Raw genomic sequence first — 15,074 nt, 5'->3', positions numbered from 1 at the left:
GTCTTGTTTCTAGTCTAAATATCTAAAAAATCTTTAGTCAGGAAGCGTGTCTTGTTTTCAGAAATAATGAGTCAAAATGAACGAGCCCTAAGAGCTTTTTACTTAAAACAAGCTAAATAATGCGGTAAGCAAAATAATCTTTTTTCTTCTTTGCTTCGAAATAAGGTTCTTTTACTTACTCCCTTGACAGATTATTTAGCTTGTTTTAAGGAAAAACTCCCTTTATTTTTGACATATTTCTTTCAGAAAACAAGCCAGTATTTTTTGTTTGTCTAAAAAATGCTTTTTGATTTAAGAATGTTTAGATATAAGGACTAGAAACAAGACAAAAAAAGAAGAAAGAAAAGAAAAGAAAGCATATTTTTGCAGTGCAACGTCCAGTTAATGCAGAGTTTGAAGTGTTCTTCCCATTTAAAAATGGTTCTTTGACTGGTTAAAACGTTGTTACAATAAAAAAAAGAGCTAAAGTGCCGATTTTCTTGTGACTTTTTCCACTGTGTTTGTTTTTGATCGAGCACCTGTCTTTTAGAATCTCAGATGTGCTCACATTTCTGTTTTTTGGTCAAATCTGCAATAGTCACACATCGCAAGATTTCAGACTGAATTATAGTATTTTTATAACTATTTTTGGGGGGTTTTCACCTTTAATTGATAGGACAGTAGAGAGTATAGACAGGAAAGCAGAGAAAGGGGAAGGCTCAGCATACAACCTCGAGGTGGGAATCGAAGTCTAGTCACCATGAAACTGAAGTGAACATGTGTCGATGCACTAACCACTACGCCATTGGCACCAGTCTGAGTTATAGTTGACCTGGAGCTACAGAATTGCATAATTACTTTATTTATATGGAATGTTTACGATTTATGCAAAAATAAATGATTTACTTAGAATTTTTGTCTTGTCTCTAGTCCAAACATCCACATTTCAAAGTGAAAATCTCCTAATTTTTAAAAAAAATTTTATGAAGTTGAAAAGAAAGCAATATTTTTACTTGATCTAAGAATGTTTAGATATTTGGTGGTCTAGAAATGAGACAAAGCAAAGTAAGAAAAGCACTCTTTGCATTGTGACTATTTCATTTTTGTACCTAAATACTGTTAGTCTCCCCAGAAAACTGTCAAATAGAGCTATTCAAGCCATCTTTTGAAACTGTAAAAGTTTCATATCGCAATAATTATCACAGAACAATAAAATATCGTAATATCAGATTTTGGCAATGCGGTGGCTCAGTGGTTAGCTCTGTTGACTCACAGCAAGAAGGTCACTGGTTTAAGTCCCAGCTGGGCCAGTTGGCATTTCTGTGTGGAGTTTGCATGTTCTCCCCAAGTTGGTGTGCGTTTCCTTCGGGTGCTCGGGTTTCCCCTACAGTTCAAAGACATGCCCTATAGGAGAACTTAATAAACTAAATTGGCTGTAGTGTATGAGTATGTGTGAATGCGTGAGTGTATAGGTGCTTCCCAGTGTTGGGTTGCGGCTTAAAAGGCAGTGTGTAAAACATATGCTGAATAAGTTGGCGATTTATTCCGCTGTGGCGACCCCTGATAAATAAGGGACTAAGCTGAAGAAAAATGAATGAATGAATGTCAGATTTTCCCAGCATCGTACAGTGAAAATCTTGTGTGTTTTGCAGATTATATATTCAAGTATGGAAGACCCCGGTGCTTTGACGGACCAGTAAACACACAAGATGACTGAAAACAACACAAGCACAGAGACATGGACTCTTATTCACCCGTCCGGGAGTCCTCATGACCTCATCTATGACATCCCTGTGGATTACGAGGTCCCGGTGGACGAAATTCCCGACACGACTCAGGGACGAGCGTTTTTCGTGGCCACCATTGTAATTGCGATGGTCCTGGTTTGCATTATGCTGGTCTGTGGCGTTGGTAATTGCGTATTTATCGCCTCGCTGGCACGTTACAAGAAATTGAGGAATTTGACCAATTTACTCATCGCCAACTTGGCAATATCAGACTTTCTGGTGGCGACTGTGTGCTGCCCCTTCCTGGTGGATTATTACGTGGTCAAGCGGCTGTCATGGGATCATGGGATTGTGCTTTGTGTCTCCATTAACTACTTGAGGACTGTGTCTCTCTACGTGTCCACCAATGCTCTGCTGGCCATCGCTGTGGACAGGTGAGTGCTTGTCTTAAATAATTCAATAGTAAAATAAATAATACATGCACCAATGGGATTTTTGGCAAGACTTAGTTCTTAGAGTAGTGTGTTCAAGCGAAAAATGAATATTTGCTGTCAGTTTACTCACATTCCGGCTATCTAAAATGACTTTTTATTCTTTAAGGGTACAAAAATATATTATATAAATAATATACAGGCAAAGCAAAATGTAGACCCATGGCTTCTAATGATACATTAAGGTTTATTTAAGCTGTCAGAGTGCTGGTGGCTGATATATATTATTAATATATTAATCATCTTGTAATCAAATATTATTATTATTATTACTACTACTACAGTAACTAGCAGTATTTTTTGTGGCTGCATTCATTTTGGCAAGCATTATATAATCTTCATTTTGTTGCATTAGGAGTAATAAAGGTGAGAATTTTGCTTTCTATAAACTGAGCACAAACTAGGACTTCAAATTCTTATTTTTTTATGATTTTAACTTTATTGATTTTTCTTATTTCAAATAATGCAGATGAATATTAAATGCAGAGCATTGACATAAAAGCAGAACAATACAACATAAATAAATACAAATAAATAAATAACATCATATAAATTGCAAACGTAAACATATTGATTCGCTTCACGATTTTGCGTTTCATCTTTGCGCAAGGGACCATGCTAATCTTCCACCATCCTTATATTTTACTGGAAAGCCTATGCTTTCACACATGTGATTTGAATGATGCGAGAGGTGATCTCTCTGTGATCGTTACAAATTTAGGATTAATCTACAAGTAAAAAAAAATTTATTAATCCACAGGCCACGTGTGTTCCGAACAGTGGGTTGTGAGCCGTACGACTCACGAATCAACCGTGATCCATTACACCCTTACAGAATTGCATATTGTTTTGAGGTTGTGTGGTGTGGTTATATTAAGATATGTATGTTACCTTTTATGTCTGACTTGAATAAACCAGTTAATGTGATTTTTTTTCATTGTATTATCTAATTTTATTCAATTATCTTCACTAGAGAACTCTATGACAAATATAAGGTTAAAAAATGTGGGATAAGCATGGGATAAGTTGTAACGATCACAGAGAGATCACCTCTCGCATCATTCAAATCACATGTGTGAAAGCATTTAGGCTTTCCAGTAAAATATAAGGATGGTGGAAGAAGTTGTGGTGGGTTATTCGGGATGTGCTGGGTTTCTTAGGTTATTAAAGGTGTTTTCTGTCACCACTTGTTTAGTCTGAATTAACATGTAATTAACCATTAAAAGTTCGGGATCTCAACACCCACGCAACATAAATTATAAATGATGGTAACTTGCATATGTTTATTAATCCTTCGATTCGCTGCATTCAAATCTGTGTTTGAAAAACGCAAAAATTAAGAAAGAGATGCAGTTTTTAGTCTTTTGAGTTAGTTATGAAGTTACAAATAACACAGAAATACTGGGAGAACAGTTTATAGTTAAGATAGAACCACTTATGTTTATCGTAAAGATTACAATCACCATCATATGCATTTAACGTCGCTTAAAAATGAAAGTTGTAAGCAGCAATTACATAATTTAACCAATAGGTGGCTGCATCTAGCAATAAAACATGACGTTTTATGAGTGAATAACCAAATCATTTATTGAAAATAAATATGGGTTGTACAAATTATAATGTTAGATTTATACAAATTGTGTTTTCAGCAACAGTAGTAGTAACAGTGAATTTTAAAATTTATTTTTATTCAGCTGATTATTTCTTCATTCTATTTTTAATAAAATTACAGGTTCTAAGTTCTGTTTGTTAAAACCAAAAGTTGCTTGCAGTACTGTTTTTGTAATAAATGGAAGGCAAATTACATTAGTCTCCTCCCCTTTTTGGCTGCTCCGTGACTAAAAAAACATAACGTGATCCGAGCCGTGAGATTTGTGATCCGTTACACCACTACAATTGTGAGTGTGCCTCACACAGGTGAGTGGGCCTGACAAACCACATGTAGAAAATACACTCTTTTATCTCGCTGACACTTTAACCGACACTTACACCAGTTTTGCACATTTGCATCAGACACTTTCTTACAATCACTCCATATCTCGAAAAAACGATGAGTGGGTTTGACAAACCACCTGTAGAAACACTCTTTTACTCTAGTACTTAATTTTCAGAGCACTATCAGTTTCTTTATATACTTGGCAGTTGTTGTGTGTATTGCCTCTTCCTGCTGAATCACTGAATGCCTCCTTAATTGTAAGTCGCATTGGAAAAAAGCAACTGCTAAACTGTAAACGAGATCTATAACGAGAACCTATAAGCATTAATTCATATTCAAACCAACTAATTTTTATGTGTTTAAATCAGATCACTCAAAGGTAAAGACTGCAGGTTATACAGTGCTTTTCAGGGTTTTTTTTTATTTGCATCGTATTCATGGAAAGTTTTCAGTAAATAAATAAAACAGCACATATCAAATCTCCACTCTCCAAGTCACATTCGCAACTTTCAATCTTAAAAGCAGAGAGAGCTCAGAAAAAGACCTGGGGGCAGAATTAGAGGTGAGGTGCAGGACTCACCCAGAGCTCATGCTTTTCTGAAGCGCATTCGCACCTGCATGCGAGGAATTGCACAGCGCTTGCATCACATTTGGCTACTTTCTGCGGTATATAGCAAATTAGCATGTCGATATTCCAACGGCCGGAGAGTATGTGCTGAATTTAGCCTTCAGAAATAGGCACCCCATGTAAATCCAAACCAAGATGTGAGGCGTTGCGCCTGCTAGCACGTTAGAAAATTAGCATAGGACACACAGTACAGTGCATTTAACTACCTTATCGCCTCAAAACCCTGAAAAATCCAGGATAAACCAGTGTGAAGTCAGAGCTGGTTATACAGTAGCAACTACTGTACCATCCCATGTTACTCCCAGCATGCCAAAGCTTTAAAAGGAACCTATTATGCAAAAATTACTTGCATAAGTGGTTTAAACACAGTTGTGTGGCAGCAGTCTGTGAATATGACCAGCTTCTAATGGTAAGAATAAATTAATTCTGTTTTTTATAATCACACTTGATAAAAACAGTCTGCAAAAACACTTTGAGATTCTCCCTTTGTACGTGTCATCAGAGGGAGAAAGCCCCGCCCATTAGTGATGATCTCTCCCTCATTGGCATATTAAGTAAGTCTTGTTTTTTAATCTGCCACTATGCTGACACGTAGGCATTTGTAGCTCCGCCCTTTTCTGAAAAGAGCCCAATCTCATTTGAATTTAAAGCGACAGCCACCAATATGTCACCAAATAGGATCAAAGGCTAAAAGGGGCAGATTTAAGTGTTGTAAAACATTATTTGTGAGGTATTTTTGAGCTGAAACTTCACACACACACTCTAGGGACATCAGAGACTTATTTTACATCTTGTAAAAAAGGGCATGATCTGTCCATTTTTATGTATTAGTGCAGTTTGGTTCTTTTTTATCTTCTCTCAAAGATTATTCAGCAAAAAAATGTGACCAACGTTTACTTTAATGTTAAGTCCTAATGAGTGTCCTTGCTGTCTACTAAGCATGCTTTCACACCTGCCTTATTTAGTTCAGTTAAATCGCTCTAGAGCTCGTTTTCCCTCTTGGTGCGGTTCGTTTGGGCAGGTGTGAATTCAGTAGGGGTGTTACGATTTAGATTTTTAATTGAAATCGATCGAAATTTATGCTCAATTTCGAATTATTAATTATTTCGATTATCGAATCAAAAAATAGAATCGTCGATGCTGCCACACCCCCATGTCACGTCAGCTTGGCTTGCCAAGCGGGAAAAAAACAGGCTTGTTGAAGTGCTTGTTAAACTGCAGATACAGGAGACCCGTCGACAGAACTTAAACCCTCTCCTCTTTCAATGAAGTCGCCGGTGTGTAAGCATTTTGGATTTCCAGTGAGTTATGTTGACAACGTTCGTGTTGTCGACAAAAAAACACAGTTTTGCAAGCTCTGCTATGTACGTATTACTCGTATTACCCGGAGGAATCCCACACCAACACGGGGATAACATGCAAACTCCACACAGAAATGCCAACTGACCCAGTTGGGACTCAAACTAGCGACTTTCTTGCTGTGAGGCGACAGTGCTAACCACTGAGCCACTATGCCGCCTATTTTAGAATTCAAAATAATTCAAGATAATAACATTATATTTTACCAAACCGTGTTTTAATGTACAACATTTACAGTTGTGGATAGATAATCTAAAAGTATATTTATAGGAACATTTGGCAAAAAGACTTCACATGTGATTGACATTTTAACCTTCATAATTCATTCAAAAAAAATTAATGCATACTAATTTTGCATTCTAATTTTGCACAACTAAATATTGTTCAATTAAAACCATATTCTCATTAATGAGTGACTGAGGAATGATATAAAAACCCAGGCTCATTCTGAAAACGTACTGTGATATACATTTCTGGAGAGTGCCAAATACATCCCAGGAGTTTTTTTTTTTTTTTTTTTTTGCAGTTTTGGTTTTCGCAAATCCACCAGAAGCTGCTGTGTATGCTTTTTGAGATCTCAAATTTCTCTCGCGAGTGCCATTTACACCTGCTCTTCTCATGTAAATCCACCAGAGGCCGCTGTGTATGCTTTTTGAGATCTCAAATTTCTCTCACGAGTTCCATTTTCGCCTGTTTTTCTCGCGTAAATCCTCCAGAGGCCCAACCAATAGTGTTTTCAAAATCACAGATTGACCAACGCCCACCCACTTCCCTAAACCCAACCGACAGTTTTTAAAAGCAATCCAGAAAATGAAAAGCCTTCGCCTGATTTTTACCACATTTTCAGTTTTTGCCACATTCTCACCCTTATTTACTTGTTTATTTTATCTTTTGGCTTTTGTTTTTGTCTTACCCAATGTATGGAACCATTCTTTGCCAGACTTAAACTCCATTCTTGTGGTCAACTCTGTTTTGCGTCTCAAGTCCGCCAATGCACATGGCAAGCTCGCTGAACAAACTGGTATCAGCGGGAAAGTCGTCTACATGGAGGTAAGCGGTCAGCTAGTATGCTCGAAAAGAAACAGCATCATACTACCACATAGCGTTTTATTTTTAAAAACAAAATACAGCCATACATACCTCTGGTTACATAATTTGCGATCTCCAGAAATGTATATAGGGTTACGTTTTCACAATGAGCCTATGTTGAATATAATGGATTTAAATATTACCATGCTTTTTGTAACCTCTTTATTAAAATATTTTATGGAACTTATTTGAAAGTACGCTGACCACACCAAAAAAAGGAAAAAGAAAGAAACAAGGGATTGAAATGCTCCCATCCTAGGAAGCCTACTGGGTGCTGGAACTGAGCTGCTGTCTTTATCATACAATGTTTTTCATGATATAATCCAGACGTACTGTCTCCTGTCAACCCCGACTTCTTATTCGTGACCCTGACAGGTAGTACCTGATACTGTATATATAAATAATAAATGTAATAAATATTTTGGTCTGCCCATGTATCACAGAAACCACATGTATTTTTGGGAAAAGTACACACTGTTCACTCCTGCTTGTCTGTGCAGATAACAAAGGTTTCCTTTGGAAACACAGAATTTTGCAGCAACTTCGTACTCTTGTATAACATACAGAAAAATTAACAAATTCAATGAATCCAGAAAACATTTGAAACCACAACAGCAAAAACAAGACTTCCTGTGGGCAAAGATGTGCTGTTAACCACGGCAAAGTGTAAATGGTTTGAAATAGTGCCGTACCTTTTATTTAGGGAACCAGAGATGGAAAATCCAGTTATTCTCCATGAATGTCAAAAGGTTATGAAATATCTCATAAAGAGCGGGCAGCGGCGGGCAGATCATGAAGTCGGAGAGTGCTAATAGACCGCTGTGTGTCAGACTGATAATCCTGATTCATTTTCTATGTTTGGACTGTTCTGAGGATTTGAGCTTTGACAGAGATCAAACTCTGAGATCTTTGTTAAATGCAGATCTGCACAAACACACCACATCCATTCGAAACGCTATCACACCTCCTGATCCAGATTCAAGCCCAAAGCCAGTTTAAACAGTATTAATTCATCATTGTTAACGTTAGTTAATAAAAATAAAGTAATTAAATAACAGTATTACACAGCTTTCTGGAATACCTGATTGGTCAGTCACAATACATGGTATGTTATTCTCAGATAACAATCGGTAAAACTAATACACACAGGCCTTATTCATTCATTCATTCATTCATTCGTTTTCCTTTGGCTTAGCTCCTTATTCATCAGGGGTCACCACAGCGGAGTGAACCGCCAACTACTTTGGCATGTTTTATGCAGCGGATGCCTTTCCAGCCGCAACCCAGTACTAGGAAACACCCATACACTCTCACATTCACACACACTCATACACTACAGACAATTTAGTTAATCCAATTCACCAAAGCGCATGTGTTTGGACTGTGAGGGAAACCGGAGCACCCGGAAGAAACCCACGCCAACACTGAGGCCCCGTTTACACTAGTGCGTTTTAGTTTAAAAGGTTGTTTTAGATCAAAAACTATCCGCGTCCACACTAGCGTTTCACCTAGTGTTTCTGAACATATCTCCATCCACACTACGCCACCAAAAACGTATATCACGTGACCATTCGCACACTCTGGGCATGCGCATTCTAGTATACAGGAAGCATGTGTCTTGCTCGGCATTTGGTTATTGTTAGTAAATAAACGCCGGTTGAGCAATGAACACAATGACAAAGAAAGCAAGGGAGGTATTTTTTGTGGACAGACGACAAAGTCGAGTTGTTACTAAACGTAACAAGTGAATAACTGCACAATGGCGCCTAAAATAGACAATAGTGCAGATAACGCTCCCATTTCTGTGTCCGTGTTGTTGTTTACAGTGAAGGCTGGTCTGCTGTCGTCTGGTAGTGTTAAAGCCATGTGTTATAGTCATGTGATAGGGGCTTGATGAATAAGGGAAGGATACGCAATGACACAAAAGCCCCAATCAGGTAGCGAATCTCAGCAGCCCCGCCTCCATTTTCAGATGTCTCCGTTTTCCCCCATCCACACTGAGACGGATCAGCAGCGTTTCAGAATGAAAACGGCCTCTCCAGCGTTTCCAAAACACTCCGTTTTCTGTGCTCGAAAACTCCGGCGTAGTGTGGACTGATGGCATAACTGTAGCAAAACGTATGCGTTTTCAAACTAAAACGCATTAGTGTAAACGGGGCCTGAGAGAACATGCAAACTCCACACAGAAACAATAACTAGCCCAGCCAGGACTGATTCTGATCGGTCAGTCACAACACTATATGGCATGATATTTTCAGATAACTGGTAAAACTAATAACACACAGGCTCATCTGGGTACTTTAAATCATCTTGAATATATTCTATAAATAAAATAATCAATATACTTAGTTCTGTAGTTTGCTTTACACCATGTCACACAGTAGCTTTAGTGCACTGCTCAGTTTTGTTGTAATAAGTCAGAAATGTCAGGGAGGCCGCCTACTGCATTATCATTACAGCATTATTACCTTTCAGAACTGTCTTGAGTGTCTGCGCTTCCAAATAGCATCTCACGCCTCTAAAAGCCAAAGGCAATAGTCATTTATTATATAAGGGGAAAAAGCCCACAGTGATTTCTCCTACTGCAGGATATTACATTTTTCCTTTTAAAATTTGCCGCCAGTCTATCAGAAAGTAACGATTTAATTCTCTATGACAATATATGCAAATATGTCTGATGCCATATTGCAAGTTTTTTTTATCTGTTTATTAAACTTTTACAGATATAACTAAGTAATTTTACAGAGAAATTTAAATTTTATTCCCAGCCCTACCGTCTAAACAAATTGAAATTACATTTATCTAAGAGAGAAAAGAAGAAAAAAAACTATAAATTAAAATAAGTTAAATAAATGAAATACAAAATTAACCCTTGTGTGGTGTTTGTATTTTGGTTACTCAGCCAGTGTTCATGGGTCTGGTAGAACGGCTAAAGTATTGGCTTTCCAAATTAACACTATCAAACAATTTTATGTTAAATTACTTAACAAATGTTTAGCTAATCCCATTACAAGCCATATGAAAAATAAACATGGTGAATTTTTCCCCTTTACCTTAGATCATATTGATGAATTAATGTGCTTCTCGTTTTTTTTTTTACAATTTTTTATTAATGTTATGAAAAAAAATAAAACCCACAGATTTTTTTTTTCTTATTGTTCCCACCATGGTCATGGACATCATCATTAGAAGTTTTTCTCTCTTCCACAATCAATTACAAGGACCTCACAGCAGATTATCTTTTGGCCATCTTGATCAGTTGTAATAAGGAACCACACTGGCAAAGTCTTATTTATAGTACTATAGCCCCTAATTCGCTGATGGGACACGGTATGAGAAAATAAAGCTTGGTTCCCGCAAAAGAGAGGGTAAAATGTGCGTGAATGTAAGAGCAGACAGTGTTGATAGTTAAATTTTCAACAATGTTGCAACCGTGTGCGGGAGAGGGAGGGGAAGAAAACAGCAGCACCAGAAAGGAGGAGGACAGAGAGTAGAAACACTGGACCTACGCTTTCAAGGGTGCTTTCACACCTGTGAATCGATTCAGTTGTTCCGAAACAGAGATTACAATTGTTACATTGTTGCTCTTTGCTTTTGGAGCGGTTCGCTTTCACACTGCAAAGTTTCTAATTGGACCAAAAGAGCTAAAACAAGTCACGTGTGAGTAAACTCTCCTCACATTGGTCAGAGTGTCAGGGTTTATTTTGCAGCGTCCCGCTCAGCTGATTGACAGGGTGCGCGCGCGACGTGTCGGAGGAGAGATGCGGTGGGGAGGGTGAGAAGGGTGCGCGACGATGCCTTTTTGAGGACCGGGAGGGAGACGCGAGAGATCATCACTCATTTGCGGGCATCCGGAGACTTGCGAAACTTCCCGACATACTCATAATTCTCTCTTCATATAGCCGTAAGCCTATTACATATCCATAAAACACTGTGATATAACCGCGCTCGGATCGGATCACTTTCTAACTGCAATCGAACCGATCCAGGGTTCGTTTCAATCGAGCCGAGACCACCTCATTCAAGCGATCTCGGAGCGATTACTTTGGCGCAGAACAGAGCGTGATTGCCCTGTTCACATATGCCAAACGAACCGCGCTAACTGGGCAAACGAGATACGTTCCGAAACAAAAGTGTAGGTGTGAAAGCACCCCAAGACTTTTATTAGACCTGGGTCTAGTGGACCCGAACACCTTGTATGTAATGTGTGGGGGGAGGTACATTATGTGGTCGTTGCAAATTTGTTCGTATTTATTTTCTTTCCAGAAAATAAGCCAAAGCCAATGAATTTCAGGTTGAAAAAATAATTAATTGTTTAATAAAAAAAAAAAACTGAAAACGGGTCTCACAGACCCAAACCAAACCAAACCAAAACTGTACAGATTACACATATACCTTGATAACCCAATGTTGCAAAGATGAATCCTCGGGTATTTATACAAAGTACTTAATTACATTTGCTTTGCAATTGAAAGACCCTAAGATTTAAAAAATTCTAAATGGTCCCATGTTTCAGAAAAAGTCCTAGTATTGCCATTTATTTTAAGCCAGATTTTTTTTCAAATAGATGAAGTTCGTTTCATTTTGCAACCAGTTGTCAAAACTACGGATATCTACAGAGGCGGAGAGAGCTCAACGCGCTGCAATTAAAGAAAGCACATGCAATTACAAAAAGCACCAGCAAGTAAAGAAACGATCTTCATCAATTTGAAAGTGTTGCAAATTGTTCACAACACAAACAACTGAAGAAACACTTGCAAATATCCATGTAACACAACGCAAATGTTTCAAGGGGACCCAAAAACATGACTGACCCTGCTGAGATATGGATGTGTTATGTTGTGTAATCAGGATATTAAAATAAATGAAAAACAACTCACCTTTCAAGGACCCCCAATCATATCTCAGCAGGGTCATGTTTTTGGGTACCCTTGAAACATTTTTGTACTTCGTCACAGAACTGTGACTCTGTGAACTGTAAACAACACCAGTCACTCAGTAGTCTAGTAGTAATGTTATAGAGGTTTTAATGTATTGATAAAAAGCCTTTACCTTGGCAGTGCAGTGGCTGGTATTTAAATATTTCTGTCGTGTCATGTTTGGTGCAAACAAACAAATTGCTTGTCGCTGGAATCTTGTCACATCGTGTGGTTGTTAGGACATGGTGTTACTATTCATTGATAATCATCACGTTCTGTATTCAACAGGTACATGGCTATCGTTCACCCGCTGAAGCCCCGTATGAAGTATCAGACAGCATACTGGCTTATATTTGGGGTCTGGATAATCCCGGTTCTCATCGCCGTACCGTCTGCATACTTCGCCACAGAGCACGAGTACCCGCACAGCACACTCCACCACGACAAGAAGATCTTCTGCGCCCAGATCTGGTCTGCAGATCAGCAGCTCATGTACCGCTCCTACTTCCTCTTCATCTTCATCGTGGAGTTTCTGGGGCCCGTGGCCACCATGTCGGTCTGTTACGCGCGGATTTCAAAGGAGCTTTGGTTTAAGAATGTTCCCGGATATCCAACGGAGCAACTTCGGAAGCGTCTACGACGGCGGCGCAGAACAGTCGTGGCACTAATCGCGGTTTTGGTGGCGTACGTGCTGTGCTGGGCGCCGTATTACAGTTTCACATTGCTACGAGATTTTTACCCGGCGCTGATCACGCGAGGGCGGAATTCTCTGGTCGTTTTTTACATCATCGAATGCATCGCTATGAGCAACGGTGTCATTAATACTCTGTGCTTTGTGAGCGTTAGGAATAATGCAGTGAAGTGGCTCAGAGCGGTTAAATTCGCTAAATGGCGCTCGCTGACTAGAGTTATTGTCGGAAAGATGGCGGAAGATGACATTAGGACTTCCTCGTTGAGAGTGACTGAGGATGTGGAATGTACACGAATCAAATAAGAAAATAATAATCTTTCATGAGGACCAAAATATATTGACTTTGGTAGGATCTGTGAATTTATGAGTCAAAATGACTGATTGCAAAAGTTTTCAGATCGTTCAGAACATTACTGAAGAAAACTGATGCGTTTCAGCCAACAGTGGTGTTGTGGTTTTGAGTCTTTTTGATTTTGAGGCTTAATTTAGCCACAAATTTCTCTCTGTGTTTCAGCAAATGTAATGATTTTTGGGGACAAATCTTATTTCGACCCATACTTTGGAAGAATGTAAAAAAAAAAAAAAAAAACATTCGACAATACACTTGTATCAAACGGACAACCCTTTCGTTATGTTCGTGGCTGTTTTTGTCCCATTGACTTCCAATATAATGGCATTTTTTGATTGCAAAGCCATGACACATATAATCATGCATTCTTGATTGTTGCTGGTTTTCCCTGTTGGGAAGAGGTAAAACTTTTCATTTTAACTGTTGAAAACCAGTCGCAGTGCAAAAAAGCTTAGTTTCTGCCTTCTATATTGAGTATAGTGTGTGTGTGAGAGAGAGAAAAAGAGATGTCAATAGATCTCCATCTAAGGCCTTGTGTACACTAATATGTTTTAGTTTTAAAACAGTGTTTTGTTGAGGTTTGGGGGGGGGGGGGGGTGCGCAAGACGTATCTGAAGAGTGATGGGGGTGAGTTGCGTGCTGAAGAGCGGTGGGGTTAAGTTGTGCCCGACATACCTAAAAAGCTGGGAGGCATGGGGTGGAGACTATTTAAGGATCGGGCGGGAGACACGTGATTTCTGGAAGATTATCTTTTGTTTGCGGGCATCCGGGAGTCTCTATGGATTTGCGAGAGACTCCCGGAAACTTACGGAAGACTTGGGATGTCTGCCTGACCACACACACTCTGGCATTCGCTGCAGCGTATGCGCACGTCTGAGCTCCAGGCAGTCAGTGGGTGCTTTGAGCACACATCCCCAGATCTGAGCAGCGCATGTCAGATAATTCATCAAGGATATACCGCTGGATCTCATCACACTCTATTTGTTAAACATGATATTTAATTCATCTAGTCTCTATCTAATGACTCTTTGGTCTTTTGGATCTGTTACTTGTTTTCAGGTAACCTGTTTTGGCTGAGCGCAAAGATAAGTTAATATATTAAATCATGTAACCACGTACACTGATTCTGCACATTTTATCGATTGCTTCCCTTTATTTTCTATATTATATAAACTTATTGTACATTATACTTTTATAATGGCCATTATTGATTATTAAAACTGATATTCAGCAGATAATAATAATAATAAATAAATGCAGTAATGTTATAGGCACCGTTTTGTTATAAATAAGCATACAGTGAAGATGACGATCATATAAATGTGTAACTACATGACGCCTCAACATTTTTGGTGTCTGTTAAGTTGTTAATATGCCTATTATCATGTAAAATTATAATAGGCAGTATTTAATATTGAAAAAACGCCCCAATCTGAAAACGCTTCCATTTTCAGATGTCTCCGTTTACCCGCATCCACACTGACACAGAGCAGCAGCGTTTTAAAACCAAAAAGTGTTTTCAAAACGCTTCGTTTTCAGGGCTCGAAAACTCCAGGGTAGTGTGGACGCAAGGTATAACTGTGGCAAAACTTATGCGTTTCAAAACTAAAACGTATTAGTGGAAACAGGGCCTAAAGGATTAATCCTGCCAACTGATGATCAACAGAAAAAGTACACATTTTACCTCTTCCCAACAAGAACGCTTGATTATATGCTGTCATGGCTTTGCAATCCAAAAATGTCATTATAATAGAAGTCATTGGGGTGAAAACAGCTCTGAATATAACGAAATGGTAGACAATTTGAACTACCAAGGGTTAAAAATGAAGAGGGACTGAGCTGGCTAATGAGCAACATGAAAGCAAGTGAGATTCATACATTTATAATAAATCCAATGTAGTGATAA

The 15,074-nt window shown here is 38.6% G+C and overlaps 1 protein-coding gene and 1 pseudogene across 2 annotated transcripts in view; one reads left to right on the top strand and one right to left on the bottom strand.

Moving 5' to 3' along the window:
- prokr1a (prokineticin receptor 1a) overlaps nt 1-15,074 on the top strand; it is a 23,310-nt gene extending 8,236 nt beyond the window's left edge. The window contains exons 3-4 of one of the 2 annotated variants that reach the window (XM_087236437.1): nt 1,632-2,140; nt 12,417-15,074. In XM_087236437.1, the coding sequence (XP_087092563.1) occupies nt 1,689-2,140; nt 12,417-13,122 (1,158 nt within the window). In that variant the 5' untranslated portion in view covers nt 1,632-1,688 and the 3' untranslated portion in view covers nt 13,123-15,074. Of the gene's footprint in view, nt 1-1,438; nt 2,141-12,416 lie in introns of those variants that run through there. The other variant, NM_001173406.1, reaches the window with a different exon arrangement.
- Nucleotides 2,762-2,861, bottom strand: LOC147837519 (U6 spliceosomal RNA; annotated as a pseudogene).

Source organism: Danio rerio, chromosome 1 (genome assembly GCF_052040795.2).
Source record: "Danio rerio strain M-AB ecotype USA chromosome 1, GRCz13ab, whole genome shotgun sequence".
Classification (NCBI taxonomy): Eukaryota; Metazoa; Chordata; class Actinopteri; order Cypriniformes; family Danionidae; genus Danio; species Danio rerio.
The sequence above is the reverse complement of the archived record's forward strand: the minus strand, read 5'-3'. Positions and strand labels throughout refer to the sequence as shown.